At 49.6% G+C, this 23,218-nt stretch overlaps 1 protein-coding gene across 1 annotated transcript; it reads right to left on the bottom strand.

Annotated features, from left to right (window-relative positions):
* Positions 1-21,839: 21,839 nt before the first annotated feature.
* Positions 21,840-22,445, bottom strand: LOC109735451 (uncharacterized). Its single transcript, XM_020294664.1, has one exon. It carries the CDS (start codon positions 22,443-22,445, stop codon positions 21,840-21,842), a length of 606 nt encoding a protein of 201 aa, XP_020150253.1.
* Positions 22,446-23,218: the final 773 nt, after the last annotated feature.

The following is a 23,218-nucleotide window of genomic DNA, read 5'->3' as shown; positions in this document are numbered from 1 at the left end:
GCTAAAAGTTATCACTGGTCAAAGTTGTGGTCAAAATTTTGAATTAAAGGGAAAACCTGGGGGTGATGTCGATGGCGTAAAGGCAGAATACGCTTCCACTTGTACCGCTTCGGGTGTGAGTGGAGAGGCTGACAACGGGCCCCACTAGTCAGGAGATAGAGGGGGCGAGAAGAAACAAAGCACGGTGGTGCTCCGCCGGAGCCCACGCCGGCGAGGAGTGGTTCTTGGGCGAAACCAAAGGGCTAGAAATGGAGAGGGGGTCACGGCGCACCTGCCTGTACCCGTGGCTCATCCGGGGATGACCAGAGCTGGTCGCAATCGAGCTCACAAGCTGCGGTGGCGGTCGGGATTTGCCAGAGAGGAAGAAGGCGGATGCGAGGGGCGACTCCAGGGGCTCTACTGCTTCCAGGCGACACCGGTGGACCTCCAGTGATGCGCCTGAGGGGTTGGTTAAGTTCGAGGGGCTCTAGAGCAGGGTGGATGGGCTGCGGGGATCGCGAGCAAGCTCTGGTCGTGGTCTGCGGCCAGAGGCCTGCCCGGCCGGGCTGCGGCTATGCTACGTGGTCGTGGTGGTTGAGAGGTGCGGTGTGAGGCTTCGGGGCGGAGGGAGGGGCTCTATATATAGCCGAAGTAGGAGGGGGTTACGTGGCACCGCCGGAGCTCTCTGGAAGGTGGCGAGCGACGACGAAGGGCGCCAGGGAGAGGGGGAAAGAGCTCAGCAATCACGCAGAAGCTGTCCACGCTCGTGGACGAGCACGGGAAGCAGGGGGGAAGAAGACGGGGGCACGGGCGCACTGTGGCTTTTGGCCGCGACATTGCCGTGCTTGCTGCGGCGTCTCCGGTGTCAGCGAGCGCCAGGGAGAGGTCAAGGGTGAACAGTCGAGGCTTGTGGCACAGCGCGGCAGTCGTCGGCGAGCTCTGGCTCGAGCACGCGCTGAACAGAAGCACTGGCGCGACGCAGAGCGCGTCAAACGCATGCCAGAGCCCGTGTCCACACGCGGTCACCACACTGGCATGGTCAAAACGACGCCGACGCTTGGCCAAACCTTGTGGGCTGTAGTTCGTGTAGTGTTAGGTCTTGGGAGGTTGAGAACTCACTGCCAGGCCGACCAGATGTGACTCAAGCTTGCTGGCAAGTTTCTGGTCAGAAATTTGGTCACCTATTTTGGAGGGCTTATAGAAGGCCATTAGGGCTGATCTCCTGGGGTTAAGGTTTACTTAGCAGGGTAATGAGGCTCAAGAAAAATGAGCTCCATAGGACCAAGGAAAAATACACTTGCTGAGCAAAGTGCATTTTTGGGCCAGAAGAGAAATGATTTTCTGTAGCAAAAATATTACAAAAAGTCATGCAATATTTTTGCTTGGGGAGGTGGGCCAAGGTTCAATGAATATTCAGGAATTATTTCAAGATTTTTGGAGCAATAAGAATGAGGGTTGCTTTGGAGCACTAGTTTCTGGAATGAGTTTCAGAAGAGAAATTGAATATTTTTCTTTTATGAAAAATATTCATTGGGGCATTTTGTGATTTTTCAGAGAAATGAGATTGAATGAGAGGTAGAATGGGTCACTTGGGTAAAAGTCAAGGGCATGCCCATATGATAAGTCCATTTGAATTGATTCCAAAAACTCAAATCCAAGGCAAGGGCAAAATCAAGTCTGGAAAAAGAGAGAAGGCAAAATCTAGGTTGTCACAAACCTCCCCCACTTAGGATGAATCTCGTCCTCGAGATACGGTTGCTTGGGAAAACAATTCTGGGTAGGTAGTCCTTAAAAATTCCTCTCTTCCTCGGTGTGATGCTCCCATTGAACCTTGTAAAACCTTACCACTTTGCTGCGAGTGACTCTTTCTGTCTCATCCAATATTCTAATCGGTTTTTCATCATATGTTAAATCCTTAGCCAGTTCTATATCTGCTATATCAGTCCTTTTCTCCGGTGGTGAGATACATCTCCTTAGCTGTGAGACATGAAACACATTGTGTACCTCTGACAGTTCTGGTGGCAATTCCAACTGATAGGCAACTATTCCGACTTTGGTCATGACTAGAAACGGACCAATATATCTGGGTGCCAATTTCCTCGGGTCTGAAATCTCTTAACTCCTTTCATAGGGGTGACTCAGAGATACACGTGTTCTCCGGGTTCGAAGTTGATCTGGTGGTGTTTTGCATCAGAATAACTCTTCTGTCATGACTTGGCCAACTGCAGTCTGTCTCGGATCTCCTTGACTTGCTTCTCAGCTTCGATCATCAAATCAGTCCCGAAAATATGGTTGTCTCTGGTTTGAGACTAGTTTAGTGGAGTGCGGCACTTACGGCCATACACGGCTTCATAGGGTGACATCTTTAAGCTGGTCTGGAAACTGTTGTTGTAGGAAAACTCGGCGTACGGCAGACAGTCTTCCCACTTGGATCCTTGAGCCAACTCACATGCTTGGAGCATATCTTTGAGTATTTGATTTACTCACTCAGTCTGTCCATCTATCTAGGGATGATAAGTTGTGCTGTATTTCAGGGCAGGCCCCAAGGATTGACGTAGACAGGACCAAAAGGCTGAAGTGAAGAGAGATCCTCTATCTGAGGTGATGGTCTCTGGCACTCCATGCAGACTGACGATCCTAGACACATACAATTGTGCAAATTGATCAGCACGGTAGGTGGTCCAGATGGGAAGGAAGTGGGCTACCTTCCTTAATGTGTCCACTATGACCCATATTGCGTCATTCCCTTGGTGAGTCCTTGGTAAACTGGTGATGAAATCCATGCAGACATCGTCCAATTTCCATTGCGATACGAGTAAGGGTTGAAGGAGTCCGGCGGGTTTTTGGTGTTCTGCCTTTACCTTGTTGTATATATCACAACAAGCCACAAAGTAAGAGATGTCTTTCTTCATTCCATCCCACCAGAATACCTGACGAAGGTCTTGGGTGCATTTTGGTGCCACCTGGGTGAATTGAGTACGACGATTTGTGTGCTTCCGCCAATATCTTCTTTCTCAGACTTTCTTGGTTGGGTACGCAAATCCTTCCTCGAAACCTTAGCGTACCTTGCAGAGCTTTAGAGAAATCATGTCGTTGTCCTTCTTCCATACGCTTGGCATATAATTGCAATGATTTGTCATCTCCTTGAGCGCTGCGAATTTCTTCCTCGAGGGTAGGAGTAAATTCCAATATGCTGGCAAGACTGGCATCCACGATTACCAAATTGAGCTGAGAAATTTCTTCACAAAGTTCAGGAGGCAAAGAATCCATTAGAACATTCAGGCTGGTAGGCTTGCGGCTGAGGGCATCAGCAACCACATTAGCTTTAACCGCGTGATAATTTATCCCGAGGTCGTAATCCCTAACCAACTCGAGCCATCTTCGCTGACGAAGGTTTAAATCGGGTTGAGTGAAGATATACTTGAGACTCTTGTGGTCGGTAAATATCTGGCACCTTTTTCGAATAAGATAGTGCCTCCAAATTTTCAAAGCATGCACCACCGCGGCCAATTCCAAATCATGAGTGGGATAATTTCATTCCTGCGGCCGTAGTTGTCGGGATGCATAGGACACAACCTTGCCATCTTGCATAAGTACACATCCAAGGCCTTTTCTGTAGGCGTCGCAGTAGACATCAAAACTGCGGTAGATGTCGGGAAGAGTCAATACTGGTGCTGACGTCAGTCTGGTTTTTAACTAATTGAAACTCCTTTCGCAGTCCTCAGTCCATTCAAACTTCTTATCCTTCTATAGGATCTCTGTCATCGGCTTGGCAATCTTAGAGAATCCTTCAACAAAACGGCGATAATACCCGGCTAGTCCAAGGAAACTCCGGATTTCTGAGACTGTCATGGGTGCGGCCCAATCAAGAACATCTTTCACCTTACTTGGATCCACGGCTATTCCTTCTGCTGAGAGAACATGCCCTAAAAACCCAACTTGCTTGAGCCAAAATTCACATTTGCTGAACTTTGGGTAAAGCTGATGGTCGCGGAGCCTTTGCAAAATTGCTCGGAGGTGGTCCTTGTGTTCTTCTTCACTTTTTGAGTAAATGAGGATGTCATCGATGAACACCACCACAATTTTGTGCAAGAAATCCATAAACACCTTATTCATCATATGCATGAAGAAGGTAGGGATGTTGGTGAGACCGAAGGACATAATGGTATATTCATAAAGACCATACCGAGTGGTGAACACGGTCTTGGGAATATCTTCCTTCTTGATTTTGAATTAATGATATCCGGTCCTCAAATCAACCTTGGAGAATACTTTGGCCCCACTGAGTTGATCAAATAAATCATCAATCTTTGGTAGTGGATACTTGTTTTTGATGGTGACGTCATTCAGCTGTCGGTAGTCCACACACATCTGAAGACTGCCATCCTTTTTATCCACGAATATAGCGGGTGATCCCCACGGTGAAGAGCTTGGACGGATGTATCCTTTCTGCAGCATCTCATCCAGCTGTTTCTTCAATTCCACCAATTCTGATGAAGGAATGCGATAATATTTCTTGTGTATCGGTGCGGTTCCAGGCACCAAGTCAATTGCAAACTCCAGTTCTCTGTGTGGCGGCATTCCTGGTAATTCCTCGGGAAATACATCTGGATACTCACTGACCACCGGATCAATTCCACTACTTCAGTCACAGCTGTGAAAACCATATCCTTCTTGGGTATACTTCTGCGGGCATAAAAACTTATGCTGCGACCTTCCTGACTTGCCATGGTAACTTCTCTGGTCGCACAGTTGATGCATACTTGGTATTGGGTTAACCAATTCATTCCCCGAATAATATCCAATTTGTCAGATTCGATGACTATCAGGGATGTTGGAAACTTGACTCCATTGATATCAATCTCCAAATTACGGCAGACAAGATTGCTTTGGAGCACCGATCCCGGGGATTGGACCATCATACTCTTTCCCAAAATTGAGCAAGGAAATTTGTTTTGGGCAACAAAACTCCACGAAATAAAAGAGTGGGAAGCCCGAGAGTCAAATAAAATTATTGCAGGTATGCTATTAACAGGAAACATACCAATGACGACTTCCGGGTCTTCTTGGGCTTCGTCGGCGGATATGTGATGGATTTGACCTTGGATGGCCCTCGGGACGGAATATGGCTCTAGGTGGTTGACTTGCGGACAGAATGGAGCTGTTGGCTTGCTTTTCTTAGGGCACTGTCTGGCATAATGTCCGGTTTGTCCACATCATAGAGAGAATAGCGGGCCAAATGGTTGAACTTATTCAGGTACTCACTCACTGACAAGCTTCCTTGAGTGAGAGCGAGCTTGATTTTCATAATTCCGGCGGGAATATGATACTTGCGGAAATGATCCTTGAATTTAGTCCAAGTAATTTCCTCGTCCGTGGGCCACATGGCCTTAGCATTATCCCACCATATAGCGGCAGCTCCTTCGAGATAATGTGTTGCCAAGGGAACCTTGTCTCCTTCTTCAATGCGAGCAATTTCCAGTTTCTTCTCAATAGTCCTTAACCAATCATCGGCTTCCAATGGATCAATAACTTGACTGAAACTGGGAGGCTTGGTTCTCTGAAAATCTGATAGCTTGGAGTAATGACCATTCTGAATTCTATTCTGTCCAACCATAACTTGCACACTTTTTAATAGTTCCATCAGATCGTTGCTCCTTCTTTCTTCAAACATTCGCATGATTTGCTCAGGGGAAGGCGGATGTAGCGGTGGAGACGGAAGTGGCTGGTATGGCTCGGGGGAATGTCCTGCCTGTCTTGGGGAGCGACGAACAGGGACATCCTCACAAGCTTGGTTGCTGCTGCCTCCCCGCATCATCCTATTATTTATTTTCCCAATACACAACAACCGCGATGAGAAATATAAAAGAATGGGAGGAAAGCCAATGACAATCCTAGAAGAAAACAACGAAAGGAAAGCAAGGCAAATAAAAAGGTTCCAACATAATTATACATAGACTCAACATAAGAGGTAAACATCATGACGGGTTCACTACCCTTATACACGAAACTAAGCAGCATAACACGTACGACTACATCCATACATCATACTCATGACGAAGGTGGTACTCTACCGATCTACTGCTCGGCTGGCGCTGCTGCGGGCTCCTCTCCTGAGCCGGACTCAGATCCTGAACTGATAGTGGAGACCTCCGGGTTAAAAGAGACGCGACGGTGCTACCTCTAGGACTCTCCCTCAGGGGCAGGTGCGGGATGGGATCTAAGCATAGGAGCTGCAGGAGTAGCGACAACGGAAGCTCACGCAGCAGGAGCACTTCGAGGGGTCACTGCCAAAGGGTTAGTGGTACCCTGAGAGGTCACCAGGGTAACAGAGGCTGGAGGAACGTATGGAGTGAAACCGACAGTAGGTAGAGTGTTCCTATTCCGAGCGGCGGCAAGGGCTATCCAGACTCGGGTTAGCTCTCGAGCTAACTCGTAGATCAGGAGATAACTGGCAGTGATATAACGACAAAGGTGGCTAGAAGGACGATCGTACGCCGGATCAATAAAAGGAAAGCGGATACACCCATTCTCGTGCAGAGATGGGTAGTAAAAGAAACCTGGGTGGGTGTGCATGCAAACCTCGTTGTAGCGCAAGTGTACAAGAGCTTCGATCGCAGCAAACTGGACCGCCTCGGATGGCATAGAAGCGAGTCCACCCTTAGAAGAACGAGTGTAAGCATCGGAAGGGGAACTGTGGTGTAGAGTGACCTCAACATAGTACTCATACAATGAACCAGACAGATGCTCCCGATACATCTGATACACTGGATCAACACCCTCCGGTAGAGTCGTCGCCACACGTTCTGAAGCAGGTGCGGTGATGTGTACGGAGCTGGCTCAGGATGGTACAAGATCGGAAGTGGAGCCATCTACACTCACAACCATCAGACGGTTAGTAATAACAACAGATAATCGTGCATGCAATGTAGCAATCAATCTCTATGACTACCAGCACGCAAACGAAACCATCTACCATTCCACTAACGCACTTATGGTCTAGCGTGTCCTACAATCAGCGCCGCTCTGATACCAAGCGTTGTGGCACCCCAGGTTCAGAGCAACCGATTTTTCTTCAATTGCCAGCCCAGAGATCAAGTCTTCTGGCAACACACAACAACATGGTACAGAAACAAACGCTTTATTGATGCTAGCGGATGCATAAGTCTGATATTACATCGAGGTAAGAGGCCAAGCGGCACACACGGTGCGGCTGAACAGTGTGTACATTATTTAATGAACATGAAGGTGCCTCCATCACATGAACTACGCAGCAGCGGAATGGCGACGAAGTGGAACTCCATGGCACAGGGGCACCGACGTGGACACGGCCTAGATGAGGGAAGCTCTCCGATGCGATACGACTTGCCTGAAATCTGGCATGACATGCTAGTTCAGTACATTGAATGTACTTGCAAGCTCACAACAAACATAAGCACGATGACAAACAATATCATGACAATTATTCTGGTTAATGCATAGCAAGTGCACCGAGTCCCTCGGACAAGCTTACCACACGGGTTACCTCGTAACCGAACGGTGATCATACCCGGATCACAACTGAAGCCAATCACTCACGATCAGCACATGATCTCTCGACTCATCACAAAGCCAGTGCCAACAATAAATATTTAGTGTGCAAGATTAATTATAAATGTTGATCCATGGTGTGACCTACTTCCGAGTTGTGTCCATAACCAAGGAAGCGGCTATCGATAGATTGAATACACTCTAAAGAGGGAGCGCTCTTTGCCCACACCACAGAACCCATGGCCTCGCACTCCCATTCGGGTGGACCAACGGCGTTTCGACGAAACCCTCCCCTTGCCATGACACTCTCCCGGACACTCCGACCCACTCCCTCTCAGGGCTAAGTCATGGGTGACCCCGTGCCTACCAAAGGCATCAACGGCCACCGTCGTGACAAAAACGGTCCCAAATGGGGACAAGGTACCATAAAAACAAACAGGCACACACGGTTATGTCTGCTTACCGGGCTAGGGTCCCGCACGCCCATAACCTTCCCTGGTTGGAGGCACCCGCGAGAGGCACGACAAAGGACCGAATCAAGACCCCCCATAAAGGTAAATGTGGTCACATTGAGGAAAACCCGATTCAGTGTCACCATGACTTGATCAACGTTATATTCAAGTTGGATTATTATCAAGTTTAACTTGAAGAAAAAACTATTCCAAGTCATATGATGCCATGATCATGCAACTAATCGATATGCAAAGCATCCAACTCACAAGAACGGATCAACCTTATCAACATGACTTTCTTGCACTTACTCGTCATTAAACTTTACTGGTTCTACCTCACTACATTATCTTTGATTAACTCATAATTTATATGAAAATCCCATTTAGCAAAAAGAACTAACATTATTTATAATAGCAATATCATTAAGTCAAATTCTATTCTACTAGACCAAACTAGTCCATGCATTCAACCAGTAACTTAAGCAAGCATTCCAAGCATGATAAAGTAACTAGCACTAAACCATATTTATTTACCAAATTTTAAATGCATGAAAAAGAACTAATATTTAAGTATGAAAATCATAGATATTGAAATGACACCATCAAAATGTTGGTGTGGCTTGCCTTAGTGCAGAGGAGGGTCACACTCCTCCTAGTTATCTTCAAGACAAGTCTCTCCCTCTGAAAATATTTAAAAACAACAAAGAAATATCAAGACCAATCGGAAAATCACCAGAAATTCAAGACAGCAATGAAAATTCCACACTTTGGTGTGCTACTAGAGCTCTCTGAAACAAACACAATGCAAAAAAGAATCAACTCATTTGGACTTATAGGCTAAAAGTTATCACTGGTCAAAGTTGTAGTCAAATTTTTGAATTAAATTAAATTAAATGGAAAACCTGGGGGTGACGTCGATGGCGTAAAGGCAGAATACGCCTCCACTCGTACCGCTTCGGGTGCCAGTGGAGAGGCTGACAACGGGCCCCACCAGTCAGGAGAGAGAGGGGGAGAGAGGAAACAAAGCACGGTGGTGCTCCGCCGGAGCTCACGACGGCGAGGAGTGGTTCTTGTGCGAAACCAGAGGGATACAAATGGAGAGGGGGTCACGGCGCACTTGCCTGTACCCGTGGCTCGTTGGGGGATGACTAGAGCTACTCGCAATTGAGCTCGCAAGCGGCGGTGGCGGTCGAGATTTTCCAGAGAGGAAGAAGGCTATGGCGAGGGTCGACTCCAGGGGCTCTACTGCTTCCAGGCGACACAAGTGGACCTCCAATGATGTGCCTGAGGGATTGGTTGAGTTCGAGGGGCTCTGGAGCAGGGTAGCTGGGCTGCGGGGATCACCGGCGAGCTCTAGTCATGGTCGGCGGCCAGAGGCCTGCCCGACCGGGCTGCGGCTATGCTACGTGGTCGTGCTGGTTGAGAGGTGCGGTGTGAGGCTTCGAGGCGGAGGGAGGGGCTCTATATATAGCCGGAGTAGGAGGGGGCTATGTGGCGCCGCCGGAGCTCTCTGGAAGCCGGCGAGCGACGACGAAGGGTGCCAGGGAGAGGGGGAAAGAGCTCAGCGATCACGCGGAAGTTGTCCACACTCGCGGACAAGCACAGGAAGCAGGGGGAGAAGAAGACAGGGGCACGGGCGCACTGTGGCTTTTGGCCGCGACGTGTCCGTGCTTGCTGCGGCATCTCACTACTAGGAAAAGGGCTATAGCTAATATGGACATTAATGGCGCACCACACATGTGGTGCGCCACTGCTATATAGTAGTGGCGCACCATGTGTAGGTGCGCCATTAGTGTCCATATCACTAATGGCGCACCACACCCGCGGTGCGCCACTACTAACAATTTTTTTTTTCCAAAACTAGTAATGGCGCACCAGGGTATAGTGCGCCATTACTAGTTTTAACTATTAATGGCGCTCCACACACTCTGTGCGCCACTACTAACAAATTTATTTTTTACTTTTTTTTCAAAACTAGTAATGGCGCACCACGTAACAGGTGCGCCATTAGTAACTAGGGTTACTAATGGCGCGTTGTTAGGTTGTGCGCCATTGGTAACCTGAGAGCAGTTAGATATTTTGGACAGCCACCTACCACACTCACTTTCCCCACTTCATTCTCTCCACCTCCTCCTCCAAGCTTGTCTCGGTTGCCTCCTCCTCCTCACCTCATTTGCACCATAGATTCACCGAAATTAAGTGGTTAAATTTCCATTTTTGATAGGTAAGTAAGGGGAAAGCTTTCTTTATGTTGTAGATCTACTTTTTTCTCCCTCCAACAACGTGCACATGCACTTTTTATGGCCTAGCTAGATCTACATATGTTTGTGGCGTTGCATATGTTTGTGGTGTTGCATATGTTTGTGTTTGCAGGTACCGGTATTTGAAATGCGATAGTTGCCAATATTTTGCCGGAATGTTGATTCATTTCCGTTTCAGCGAGAATTTGGCACTATGCATTCTTTTTGGTCCTATTTTTAGGCAAAGTCATGCCAAATTTTTTTTTGGTTCTAAAATATCGTTTTGCTCTACCCCGCAGGCGACCATGGTCCGCACGATGACCGAAGGCATCGTGAATAGGTTTTTGAGCTCCGCGAAGGCCGAGATGCTTCAAAAGAACGAGACAGAGATAAGATGTCCGTGTCGAAGATGCAAGCTGAAGAGCCTTATCGACCCGGATTCCATACAGGTGTGGTACCACCTGCTCTTGCGTGGTTTCATGGATGGCTATCGGTGGCAAGGTGATGAAGATGACTATGAAGTCGTCCATGGGGGCCGGGCAAGAAATGAGGAAGGGCAGCAAGACAATTGCGGCGAGGGCGGGCGAGAAGACGAAGAATCTCCAGGACATGATCACGAAGTAGGTGCAGTACACAGTCATCATGTAGAAGATGTCGGACATGATGATGAGGCAGGTCAAAACGAAGGGCATGATCATGAAGATGAAGATGCCGGAGCAGACGACGATGGACCATCGATGGGCTGGGTGCAGGACCCTCATATTCAAGAGCTGCTTCTCAAGCAGACGGATAACGCAAGAGCTGCCGCCCGAGAGAAAGCCAAGCCGGATCAACTGGAGATAGATGAGGTTACTCCATTGTATGAAGGATGCATGCCCGAGGATACCCGTCTGAAAGTAACGCTCATGGCTCTGGAGATGAAGGTAAAACACAAAATGACCGACGCATGCTTCGACGAGAACATGTCATTCTGACACGAACGTCTTCCCAAGGGGAACAAGTGCCCGACCAGTTTCGAGGAGGCGAAGAAAATCGTGTGTCCTTTGGATTTACCGCACGTGAAATACCATGTGTGCATGAACAATTGCATCATTTATCGGGACGAGCACGCGGAGTCTACCATATGTCCGGTTTGCAGCGTCACTCGACACAAGAAGAGGAAGAATGCTCCTCGAAAAGTGGTGTGGTACTTTCCGATCACTCCTCGTCTGCAGCGGTATTTCGCGGACCCTAAGCTAGCAAAACTCCTGCGTTGGCACGTGGATAGTGTCGTGGTACTAAGACTGACAGTACGAAGGGGGGTAGGTGATGGAGAGGCAGGTTCTAGCTACGATGAAGTTGTTGACAAGTATTTTATGAGTTCAGGCCCTTCTCTGAGGAAGTAACAGCCCTACGTCTCGGTGCCCGGAGGCGGTCGACTGTATTATGTGTATGTGTATTACAGGGGGTGCGAACCCTTGTGCCAGAGGAGGGGGTGGATTATATAGAGTGCGCCAGAACCCCAGCCATCCCACGACGTCAAGGGTTCAATGTAAGTTAAGATAGGGCGTTACAGGTAAGGCTAGCTATAAAGGACTATAAATGATCATTAAAACTACAGAATAAATACCCAGCCGTTGGTGCAGAGTGACTTTTAATCTTCACCGCGTCGAGTGTGTTCTGGTGCGGTCGAGTGCTTCGATCCTTCCGAGTGGAATGTCTTGAGTCGAGTGAATGATGGTGTCCCTCTACTACTACTGGCTTTAGGGCGATGTCCTTAGGAAGGGTATATAGGACAGACCTATGACCCTACCCTAGGTATACAACCCCATCATTAGCCCCCGAATGGTTCAGGGTTTGAATGGAGAAGGAGTTGGAAGTGCTTCCGATTGGACTGCGATGTCTTGTGAGAGTCTTGTTGAGACGAACCGATTCAAAGTGAAGCTGTCGACTGCTTTTCCAGTCGCCTTGATCCATTCTTGACTCGCGTCGAGTGAACTTTTGTCGTTGGGTTCCGATTGCAAATATGGGAGAAAATCTTTCGTCTGATAAATTGCTCTGCCGTCCACGGACTTAGCGGGATTCGAAAATTGGGAAGCGCGCGGGGCGGAGGTGTCTGTAACGACCGGACCAGATTAGGCAAGGGTGCTTCGATCCCCGCGCCGCCTTTTTCGCCACGTACCGAGAGGGCGCCAGTTGCGGGATCCGGTGAAATCGCCTGGGGCCACCGGTCAGTCACTCGGCACCAGCATCATATAAGGTTTTGGACCGGGGTTTTTGATACAGTGCTTCGTCAATCCTCTTCCCATTCCTCTGTTCCTTCTGCTTCCTCCGCCGCGCGCCCTGTAGCCCTAGCTTCGCCGTGCCGCCTGAGCTCCAATCTCAGCAATGGTGAAGGATAAGACGCTGGCTCTGGAGTGCGCGAAGAAATCATCGGTGAAGGTGAAGGGTAGGGCGTCAAGCCGGGGCGGTTCTTCGTCGCGGGTTGGTTTGCCACGCGGCTGGATCCAGGGGGACTGGATCCGGTCGACCATCACGCAGGATGATCTCCAGGACATGGCACAAGAGGGCTTGCTCTCTCCGGGAGAGGCACGGCTTCCAGGGGTTGAGTCTGAACCACAACCGCAGCCTGGTGAGTGCGTCCTTCTCGCCACACATGTGGATCGGGGGTTTTCTCTGCCGCCACACCCATTCTTTCGAGCGTTCATGAACTTTTTCAGGGCGCAACTCCACCACTTCACCCCCAACTCCATAGTCTATCTTTCCGCCTTCGTTTCCTTGTGCGAGTGTTTCTTGGGCTGTCGACCACATTGGGGGCTGTTCAAGCACATCTTCACATGTCGCTCTCAAATGGTCAAGAATGTCGCGTCGAGTGACGATAAGACCAAGGTCGTCCAGATGTGCGGGGGTCTGGCGATCCAAATGAGAGGGAAGAGTTGTTTTCCGCCCATGGTGCTTCCTGAGTCGGTTCGGGGATGGCAATCGACCTGGTTCTATTGCCAAGACAAAACAACCCCAGGACACTCGACTGGCCTTCCCCCTTTTTCCTTGGCCCGAGTGGAAAAGCCTTCTACTCTGAAAGTGGCTCCAGAGGAGAAGGCGCAGGTGAAGGTGTTAGTCGACATGGTCGTGGAGCTTGTCCGAGAGGGAGTAACTGTCATGGACCTGCTGGAGACCTTCATCAGGCGGCGCATCCAGCCACTCCAGTACCGAGACCACCCTATGTGGTTGTATACAGATCCCAATGACACCACTCGGGTTCACCCGGAGGAGATCTCAGAGGAGATGTTGTAAGTGCAGCTGAGGTGTATCACCGGCAGTAAGGACAATCCCAGAGGGTCCCGGAGGATCGTTCCTCTCAGCGACCAGTACGAGGTCGACAAGGTATGATCCAAAAGCCGTCGAGTACTTTGTTCAATCATCGTGCCACTGCTGATTATCAGTCGACTGATGATCATCTTGCTTGTTGTCTTTCAGGAGATGGTCGAGTGGTACTCGATGTCGAATGGCGCGCAGTAGCCGAGCGAGGACGGAGAAGGAGGGAGCGCGGAGGAAAGCGGCGAGAGCGGCGGCGAGGAGGAAGGGAGCAGCGACGATAAGAGTGAGGAAGACGACGCCGACTCCCCGCTTCATAAGGCCAGTCGGTCCAAATTCGCCCACGACCCGTTAAACGATCGTGGCAAGGTTGCTCCGTCGACCAGCCGGCTACCCAAATGCCCTCGACCAGTCTCTCCGACGCCGACTGAAAAGGCGCCGAAGCAACAGAAGGCTTCATCGTCCAAGCCAGCCAAAGCTTTACCAAGGATCAAAGTGATAATCCCCACTGTCTCTGCGTAAGATCTTGAACTTGAATTCCTCAATTATTGTGAACTGAGTCTTGGTCGATTCAACAATATGGCCGACTGAAATTTTTGCGACCGCAGTCCTGCAACCTCGGATATCTCTGGCCCGAAGAACAAGGGTGAAGAAACGCAGGACACCGCCACCTCCAACCTAGGTACAGTCCTTCGCAGCTTTATCAGGGTTGGTCGGACTTGCTGCCGGTCGATTGCTTTTCTTATGTTAAATTCTTCTTTCTGCAGCTCCGCGTCAAATTATCAACCTTCCCGATGATGATGATGAAGCGCCCCTGGTCACTTGGAAGGACAGGGGTGCAGTAGCGGGGAAGGCAATTCAGTCGACGCCTGTGGTGGAGTCGGCGCCTCAGGAGGGAGGCGACGTCACTCGACCCGCGGTCACCATTGATGAACCTTTGACGAGTACCCAGCCTTTGTCATCGACCGCGCCATCGGCTGTGCCACTTCCGACTGAAACTCCCTCACTCTTCGCTGCACACCATGTCCCTGAGGACCAAGTGGAGGCTGCCAAGGAGGCCATACGCCAAGCAGGTCTGATGTTGGAGCAGATGAAGGTGGTTCAAGAGGCTAGCCAGGCGGCCTACGACGCCAGTTCAGCTCTTCGAAGCAACGTCCAGGTAAGTGAAAAATCTTTCCAAGGCTTTTTCATCTGTCTGCGTTTCGGGTCTGTACACCCACTGGGTGTTTCTGATTTGTCTTTGGAGTAATCCCTTTTTTCTTCGGTCGACTTAGTGGAATCGACTGACTTTCCAGTGGGGGCACGCTGAGTGCACCCACTGGGTGTCGTCCCCGAGACTATGGTCGACTGAGGGCAGTCGGCTATGGTCTGAGTAGTTTAAAAGTCTTCACTCGGCCAAGGAGGACCATGCCGAGTGGCACTGAACCAGTGGGGGCACGCTAAGTGCAACCCATTGGGTGTAGTCCCCGAGACCATGGTCGACTGCGGGTAGTCGGCTATGGTTTGAGGCCAAGGCGGACATTGCCAAGTGGCACTGAACCAGTGGGGGCACGCTAAGTGCACCCACTGGGTGTAGTCCCCGAGACCTTGGTCGACTGCGGGCAGTCGGCGATGGTCTGAAAACTATTCGACTCTTTTGTCTCCTTTTTTTACTCGGTCTATGGGGACCTTGCCGAGTGGTATCTGAACCAGTGGGGGCATGCTAAGTGCACCCACTTGGTGTAGTCCCCGAGACCGTGGTCGACTGCAGGCAGTCGGCTATGGTCTGAAAACTATTGGATGTTTGATTCGGCTGTTGGAATTGCCTTTTATTGCTCGGAAGCAATTAAACAGTAAGTTCGTCGACTGACTGCTCATTTTTTGCAGAAATCTTGTGAGCTCGGGACTCGTTATGCCGAGCTGGAGAAGAAGCAAATCCAACTCGACCTAGACTTAAAACTTGCTCAGGAGAATCTGAAGAAGGCTCAGGATGGAGCAGCTGGTATGTTGGGTGAGGTTTTAGTTTACTGTCTTTGTCTTGTCCTCCCCTCTCTTGCTCTGACTCGACTGTCATCTCTTGCAGAGAAAATGAAAGAAGCTCTGGAGAAAAAGGACCGTGACCTGGCTGAGCCACAGAAAGCAGCACTTGAGAAGACGAAGCTCGCTGAAGAGAAGCTGGCCTCAGTCGGAAAGCTTGAAGAGGAAAATGCCAAGTTGAAAACTGCACTTGAGGAGGCCAACAAAGAATCCACTCGACTGAAGATGGACAAGGACGCCTTGACAGACAAAGCCAGCGAGTTATCGAATAAGAGGAAGGATCTGGAGGTCTATCTGAGTGGGCTTGCCCAAAAACTGTCTCTCATGCTTGAAGGTATCTTCTTTCTAATTGTCTTTTCTTTGTCGATTCATCAAGCTTCTGTCAACTCACATTTCATTCCTGCACGCAGAGTTTTGCCCAAACTTTGAAGAGGAGACTGGGCGAGTGGAGACAAACTTGGACCCCATCAACTCCCCCATCCAAGACGAAGCTGCCATGCACGTGCTCCGACTGGAGTCTCGTCTGTCGAGTGTGACTGACTACATCGCCCGACTAAAAGTGGTAGTTTCCCGAGTCGACTCAACTCTCTGGCCCAATACTACCCTTCAGAATGACATGGAGTCTTTGATGATCCGACTCAACCAAATCCCTGACCGAGTGCTGGAGTGGAAGAAATCTTCTGCCCGCTGCGGAGCTGATGTGGCTTTGTCTCTTGTCCGGGTCCACTACAAGGACGTGAGGGTAGATAAGCTCGCCGCGCTCCAAGTCGCCAACACCAAGAAGCTCAACTTCCAGTCCTTCCTGGAGACCTTCATTGACGCAGCCGCTCGGATCGCTGACGGAATCGATTTGGATGAATTTGTCGAGCCTGCTAGTCCTCCCGCTGCGGAGTGAAAAACTTTATGCCTTGCTTTGAATTTGCCTTGGGACGCCGAGTGATTTGCAGTGAAACTTCTTTTGGGCTTGAGCCCGAGTACTATCCTTCAAATTCGCCTCGGAATGCTGAGTGATCCTGTAACCATAAACTCTTTTGGGCTTGAAACCCGAGCTCTTTTGTCCATGGTTGGGGACACTTTTAAGGCGTATCTGAACTTGGTTTATTTCCTGATTTGGTTGTGTTTTGATCTCCGAGTGGAATTTGTATCTGAACTTGCACCTCGTTGTCCTTGCAAATAAAGATGGAGCGCACGTTGTACTTGTGGCGGAGCTCAGAGGAGAAGGCAGTAGTCGACCTGCACCTCGTCGTCCTTACGGATAAGGATGGAGCGTAAATCATACTTGTGACGGAGCTCAGAGGAGAAGGCAACAGTCGAACTACACCTCGTCGTCCTTATGGATAAGGATGGAGCGTAAATCATACTTAGGCGAGTACTGGACTGCAGCTAAGCCTCCGAGTGAGAGGGTTGCTCACCACTCGGTAGGATTTTTATAACTTCGGCGAGTACGGAACTGCAGCTAAGCCCCCGAGTGAGAGGATTGACCATCACTCGGTGGGATTTTCATAACTTAGGCGAGTACGGAACTGCAGCTAAGCCCCCGAGTGAGAGGGTTGACCGTCACTCGGTGGGATTTTTGTAACTTAGGCGAGTACTGGACTGCAGCTAAGCCCCCGAGTGAGAGGCTTTCTCAACACTCCGTAGGATTTTAATTACTTAGGCGAGTACTGGACTGCAGCTAAGCCCCCGAGTGAGAGGCTTGCTCAACACTCGGTAGGATTTTGATTACTTAGGCGAGTACTGGACTGCAGCTAAGCCCCCGAGTGAGAGGGTTGCTCACCACTCGGTAGGATTTTGATTACATAGGCGAGTACTGGACTGCAGCTAAGCCCCCGAGTGAGAGGCTTGCTCAACACTCGGTAGGATTTTAATTACTTAGGTGAGTACTGGACTGCAGCTAAGCCCCCGAGTGAGAGGCTTGCTCAACACTCGGTAGGATTTTGATTACTTAGGCGAGTACTGGACTGCAGCTAAGCCCCCGAGTGAGAGGGTTGCTCACCACTCGGTAGGATTTTGATTACTTAGGCGAGTACTGGACTGCAGCTATGCCCCCGAGTGAGAGGGTTGCTCACCACTCGGTAGGATTTTGATTACTTAGGCGAGTACTGGACTGTAGCTAAGCCCCCGAGTGAGAGGGTTTCTCACCACTCGGTAGGATTTTAATTACTTAGGCGAGTACTGGACTGCAGCTAAGCCTCCGAGTGAGAGGCTTGCTCAACACTCGGTAGGATTTTGATTACTTAGGCGAGTATTGGACTGCAGCTAAGCCCCCGAGTGAGAGGGTTGCTCACCACTCGGTAGGATTTTGATTACATAGGCGAGTACTGGACTGCAGCTAAGCCCCCGAGTGAGAGGCTTGCTCAACAGTCGGTAGGATTTTAATTACTTAGGTGAGTACTGGACTGCAGCTAAGCCCCCGAGTGAGAGGCTTGCTCAACACTCGGTAGGATTTTGATTACTTAGGCGAGTACTGGACTGCAGCTAAGCCCCCGAGTGAGAGGGTTGCTCACCACTCGGTAGGATTTTGATTACTTAGGCGAGTACTGGACTGTAGCTAAGCCCCCGAGTGAGAGGGTTTCTCACCACTCGGTAGGATTTTAATTACTTAGGCGAGTACTGGACTACAGCTAAGCCTCCGAGTGAGAGGCTTGCTCAACACTCGGTAGGATTTTGATTACTTAGGCGAGTACTGGACTGCAGCTAAGCCCCCGAGTGAGAGGGTTGCTCAACACTCGGTAGGATTTTGATTACTTAGGCGAGTACTGGACTGTAGCTAAGCCCCTGAGTGAGAGGCTTGCTCAACACTCGGTAGGATTTTAATTACTTAGGCGAGTACTAGACTGCAGCTAAGCCCCCGAGTGAGAGGGTTGCTCACCTCTCGGTAGGATTTTAATTACTTAGGCGAATCGGATTCGCGACTAAGCTTCCGAGTGGAGGCTGACCTTCCACTCGGTAAGATTTTTGAAAAACTTAGGCGACGCGGATTCGGAGCTAAGTCACCCACTGGGGGATTTTAGACACAAATATCAACAACACACATTTTGATAAATCAAAAAACTCTTGTCTTTGATAATCAAAACTACAAAATGCATCTTTTATTACATCCAGACGGACTGAATGCTCAAGTGTAAAAGGGACGGAACAGCTCCGCATTCCAAGCTCGGGGCTCGTCTCTCTCGTGCTCAACATTGTACAGATGGTATGCTCCATTGTGGAGTACCCGGGTGACGATGAAGGGACCTTCCCAGGCAGGAGCAAGCTTGTGTGGCTTCTGTTGATCTACTCGGAGGACCAAGTCTCCCTCTTGAAATGCTCGACCTCTCACATTCTTGGCATGGAATCGTCGTAGGTCTTGCTGATAGATGGTCGACCGGATCAGGGCCATCTCTCTTTCCTCTTCCAAGAGGTCAACTGCATCTTGCCGTGCTTGCTCTGCTTCGTTTTCTGAGAAAAGCTCAACTCGGGGGGCATTGTGAAGCAAATCACTCGGGAGTACCGCCTCAGCTCCATAGACTAGGAAGAACGGAGTTCGACCAGTCGACCGGTTTTGAGTTGTTCTCAGACCCCATAAGACTGATGGAAGTTCATCAACCCATGCTCCTGCCGCGTGCTTGATGTCACGCATCAGTCGGGGTTTCAAGCCTTTAAGAATCAATCCATTTGCTCTCTCTGCTTGTCCATTCGACTGAGGGTGAGCGACTGAGGCATAGTCGACTCGTGTTCCTTGAGAAGCACAGAAAGCTCTGAACTCATCAGAATCGAAGTTCGATCCATTTTCAGTGATGATGCTGTGAGGAACACCATATCTGAAGGTTAACTCTCTGATGAAGGTAACAGTAGTGTTGGCTTCAAGGTTCTTGATTGGTTTAGCCTCAATCCATTTAGTGAATTTGTCGACTGCCACAAGCACATAGGTGAATCCGCTTCTTCCAGTTCTGAGTGGGCCAACCATGTCCAAGCCCCAGACTGCGAAAGGCCAGACGAGTGGAATGGTCTTTAGGGCTGACGTAGGCTTGTGAGACATGTTGGAGTAAAACTGGCATCCTTCGCACTTGTCCACTATATCCTTTGCCATCTCATTAGCTCGTGGCTAGAAAAAACCTGCTCGGTATGCGTTGGCCACTATGGTCCGAGAGGACGCATGGTGACCACAGGTCCCTGAGTGGATATCATTGAGGATCACTTGACCTTCCTCCGGTGTTATACATTTCTGACAGACTCCAGTCGTGCTTTCTCTGAACAACTGCCCTCTGAATACTGTGAAGGCTTTGGATCGACGGACGATCTGCCTAGCCTCTTCTTCATCTTCTGGGAGTTCTTTCCTGAGAATATATGCGATATACGGGACCGTCCAGTCGGGAGTGATAACCAAAACTTCCATTATCAAGTCGACCATGGCAGGGACTTCTACTTCAGACGGATCTGCGGCACTCTTCGGTTGCGGGGGCTCTTCAGTGAAACGATCTTCCTGTAGTGAAGGTGTATGTAAATGTTTCAAGAACACATTACTGGGAATAGCTCCCCTCTTGGCCTATCTTGGCCAGATCGTCGGCTGCTTGGTTTTTCAGTCGGGGTATGTGATGAAGCTCCAACCCCTCAAATTTCTTCTTCAGCTTTCTTACTGCATTGCAATATCCTGTCATGGCTGGACTTCTGACATCCCATTCCTTCATCACCTGATTGACTACCAAATCTGAGTCGCCGTAGACCATGAGGCGGCGGATGCCGAGTGAAATGGCCATACGTAACCCATACAGAAGTGCTTCGTATTCGGCTTCATTGTTAGAAGAATCGAAGTGAATCTGAAGGACATAGCTGAGTTTGTCTCCTCAGGGGGATACCAATACTACCCCAGCACCGGAACCATTCAACATCTTAGAGCCATCAAAAAACATGGTCCAGTGTTCCGAGTGAACTTGAGTCGGCAGTTGCTGTTCGATCCACTTGGCCAAGAAATCAGCTATTGCTTGGGATTTGATTGCTTTCTTTGCTTCAAACTCAATGCCTAAGGGAAGGAGTTCAATCGCCCATTTGGCCACTCGACCAGTTGCATCTCTATTGTTCAGAATCTCTGATAGTGGCGCGTCGCTGACGACTGTAATGGAGTGATCAGAGAAATAGTGAGCAACCTTCTTCGCAGTCATGTATATCCCATGCACAAGTTTCCGATAGTGTGGATATCTTTGCTTCGAAGGGGTCAAAACTTCAGAGAGGTAGTACACTGGGCGCTGAACTTGTATGTCTTTCCTTCTTCATCTCGCTCGACCATGAGCACAGTACTAACAACTTGTCCAGTGGCTGCAATGTAAAGCAGTAAAGGTTCTTTGCTGATTGGGGCAGCTAACACCGGCTAGGTGGAAAGCAGGGCTTTGAGCTCTGCAAACGCTGCTTCAGCTTCATCAGTCCACTCGAACTTGTCAGCCTTCTTCATCAGTCGGTAAAGAGGAAGCGCCTTCTCACCAAGGCGAGAAATGAATCGACTTAGAGCGGCCAAACATCCAGTCAACTTTTGGACATCATGCACACGCACAGGGCATTTCATTCGGAGTATGGCACCAACCTTTTCTGGGTTAGCGTCGATCCCTCGTTCGGAAACAAGAAAACCGAGTAACTTTCCGCCAGGGACTCCAAATGTGCACTTTGCTGGATTGAGCTTGATATCATACTTTTTGAGACTTGCAAAGGTTTCAGCGAGGTCAGCCAACAGGTCGGAACCCTTTCGCGACTTGACCACGATGTCATCCATGTATGCCTCCACATTCTGACTGATTTGAGTGAGCAGGCACTTTTGAATCATCCTCATGAATGTGGCTCCTGCATTCTTCAGCCCGAACGACATAGTGACGTAACAAAAGCGTCTGAATGGCATAACGAACGCCGTTTTTATTTCATCAGGTCCATACAGACGGATCTGATGGTACCCGGAATAAGCGTCCAAAAAGGACAATCTCTCGCATCGTACAGTCGAGTCGACGATTTGGTCGATTCGGGGGAGAGGAAAATGATCCTTCGGGCAGGCCCGATTGATATGTTTGAAGTCAATACACATGCGGAGGGAGTCGTCCTTCTTGGGGACCATGACAACATTGGCAAGCCACTCGGAGTGGTAAATCTCTCTGATGAACTCAGCCGCCAGGAGCCGGGCCACCTCTTCACCAATAGCTTTCCTCTTCTGTACGGCGGACCGACGAATATGTTCTTTGACTGGCTTCACTTTTGGGTCGACTAGCAAACGGTGCTCAGCCAGTCCCCTGGGTACACCCGGCATGTCAGCAGGCTTCCATGCGAAGATGTCCCAGTTCTCACGGAGGAACTGGATGAGCGCTTCTTCCTATTTGCTGTCAAGGGTGGTTGAAATGTAAGTCGGGGCAGCCTCTGGGTCAGTCGGATGGATGTGAACCGGCTTGATTTCACCAGACGACTGAAAAGCAGAGTCGGTTGCCGGCTTCTTTGATCGTAGCAAATCACTCGGATCTGCATTCTTCTGATACTCTTGCAACTCGACTACTGCCATTTGTGCATCAGCGATCCTGGAGCCCTTCTGGAAGCACTCCTCTGCCTTCTGCCGATTGCCAGTCACAGTGATCACTCCCTTAGGGCCAGGCATTTTCATCTTGAGGTAGACGTAACATGGTCGAGCCATGGAACGAGCATATGCAGGCCTGCCTAAGATAGCGTGATAGGCACTCTGGAAATCCACGACTTCAAAAGTCAACTTCTCTTTCCGGTAATTCTTGGAATCACCGAAAACCACATCCAACGCAATTTGGCCGAGTGAATGGCCCTTCTTGCCAGGGATAACTCCATGAAAGCTCATGCTGCTCGCGCTGAGTTTGGACATCAGAATGCCCATCCCCTTCAAGGTCTCCACGTACAGGATATTCAGGCCACTGCCACCATCCATCAGCACCTTAGTCAGTCGGGTGCCTTCAACCATTGGGTCGACCACCAACGCTTGCCTCCCAGGGGTGGCAATGTGCGCTGGGTGATCAGACTGGTCGAATGTAATGGCGGTCTGCGACCACTTCAGATAGCTCGGTGTTGCCAGAGCAACTATGTTCACTTCTCTGTTAATCACTTTCAGTCGACTTTTCGTTTCGACATCAGCAAAAATCATCAGAGTGGAATTGATGTTGGGAAAACCATCGTCATCTTCATCCTTGTCATCACTCTTATCCGACTCTTTCTCCTTCTCTTTGGGCTGTTTATCGCGAAACTGCTGGATCAGGAGCCGACACTGTCGAGTGGTATGTTTTGGGTAAATGAAATTACCCTCTTCATCTTTCTTGGTATGAATATGGCATGGTAAGTCCAACACATCGTTGCCATCTTGATCATTCACTTTCTTGGGATTCCAGGGTCCTTTGATCTTTCCCTTGAATTTCCCTTGGGTCAGTGCCAATGCCTCACCAGGAGCTGCTGGTTCAGCTTTCCGTTTCTGCTTCCGACTGGAATTCCCTCCTCCGGTATCTTGGGCGACTGTTTTATGCTTGCCACTCCGGAGTTGGTCTTCTTCTTCGCTATTGGCATATTTGGTGGCAATTTCCATCATTCGACCGAGGGTCATGTCCCTAGTCCGACCAAACTTCAGATTCAGCTCTCTGTATTTGACGCCTTCTTTGAAGGCGCAGACTGCCTGGTGATCTGACACTCCTTCCACCGTATGGTTCAAACTGATCCACCTCTGAATATTGTCTCTCAAGGTCTCGC

This window comes from Aegilops tauschii, chromosome 3, assembly GCF_002575655.3.
Source record: "Aegilops tauschii subsp. strangulata cultivar AL8/78 chromosome 3, Aet v6.0, whole genome shotgun sequence".
NCBI classification, from domain to species: domain Eukaryota; kingdom Viridiplantae; phylum Streptophyta; class Magnoliopsida; order Poales; family Poaceae; genus Aegilops; species Aegilops tauschii.
The sequence above is the reverse complement of the archived record's forward strand: the minus strand, read 5'-3'. Positions and strand labels throughout refer to the sequence as shown.

Bases quoted from the DNA above. Each gene is read 5' to 3' on its own strand.
- LOC109735451 (XM_020294664.1), bottom strand. From the start codon at position 22,445: ATGGTTGAAGGCACCCGACTGACTAAGGTGCTGATGGATGGTGGCAGT.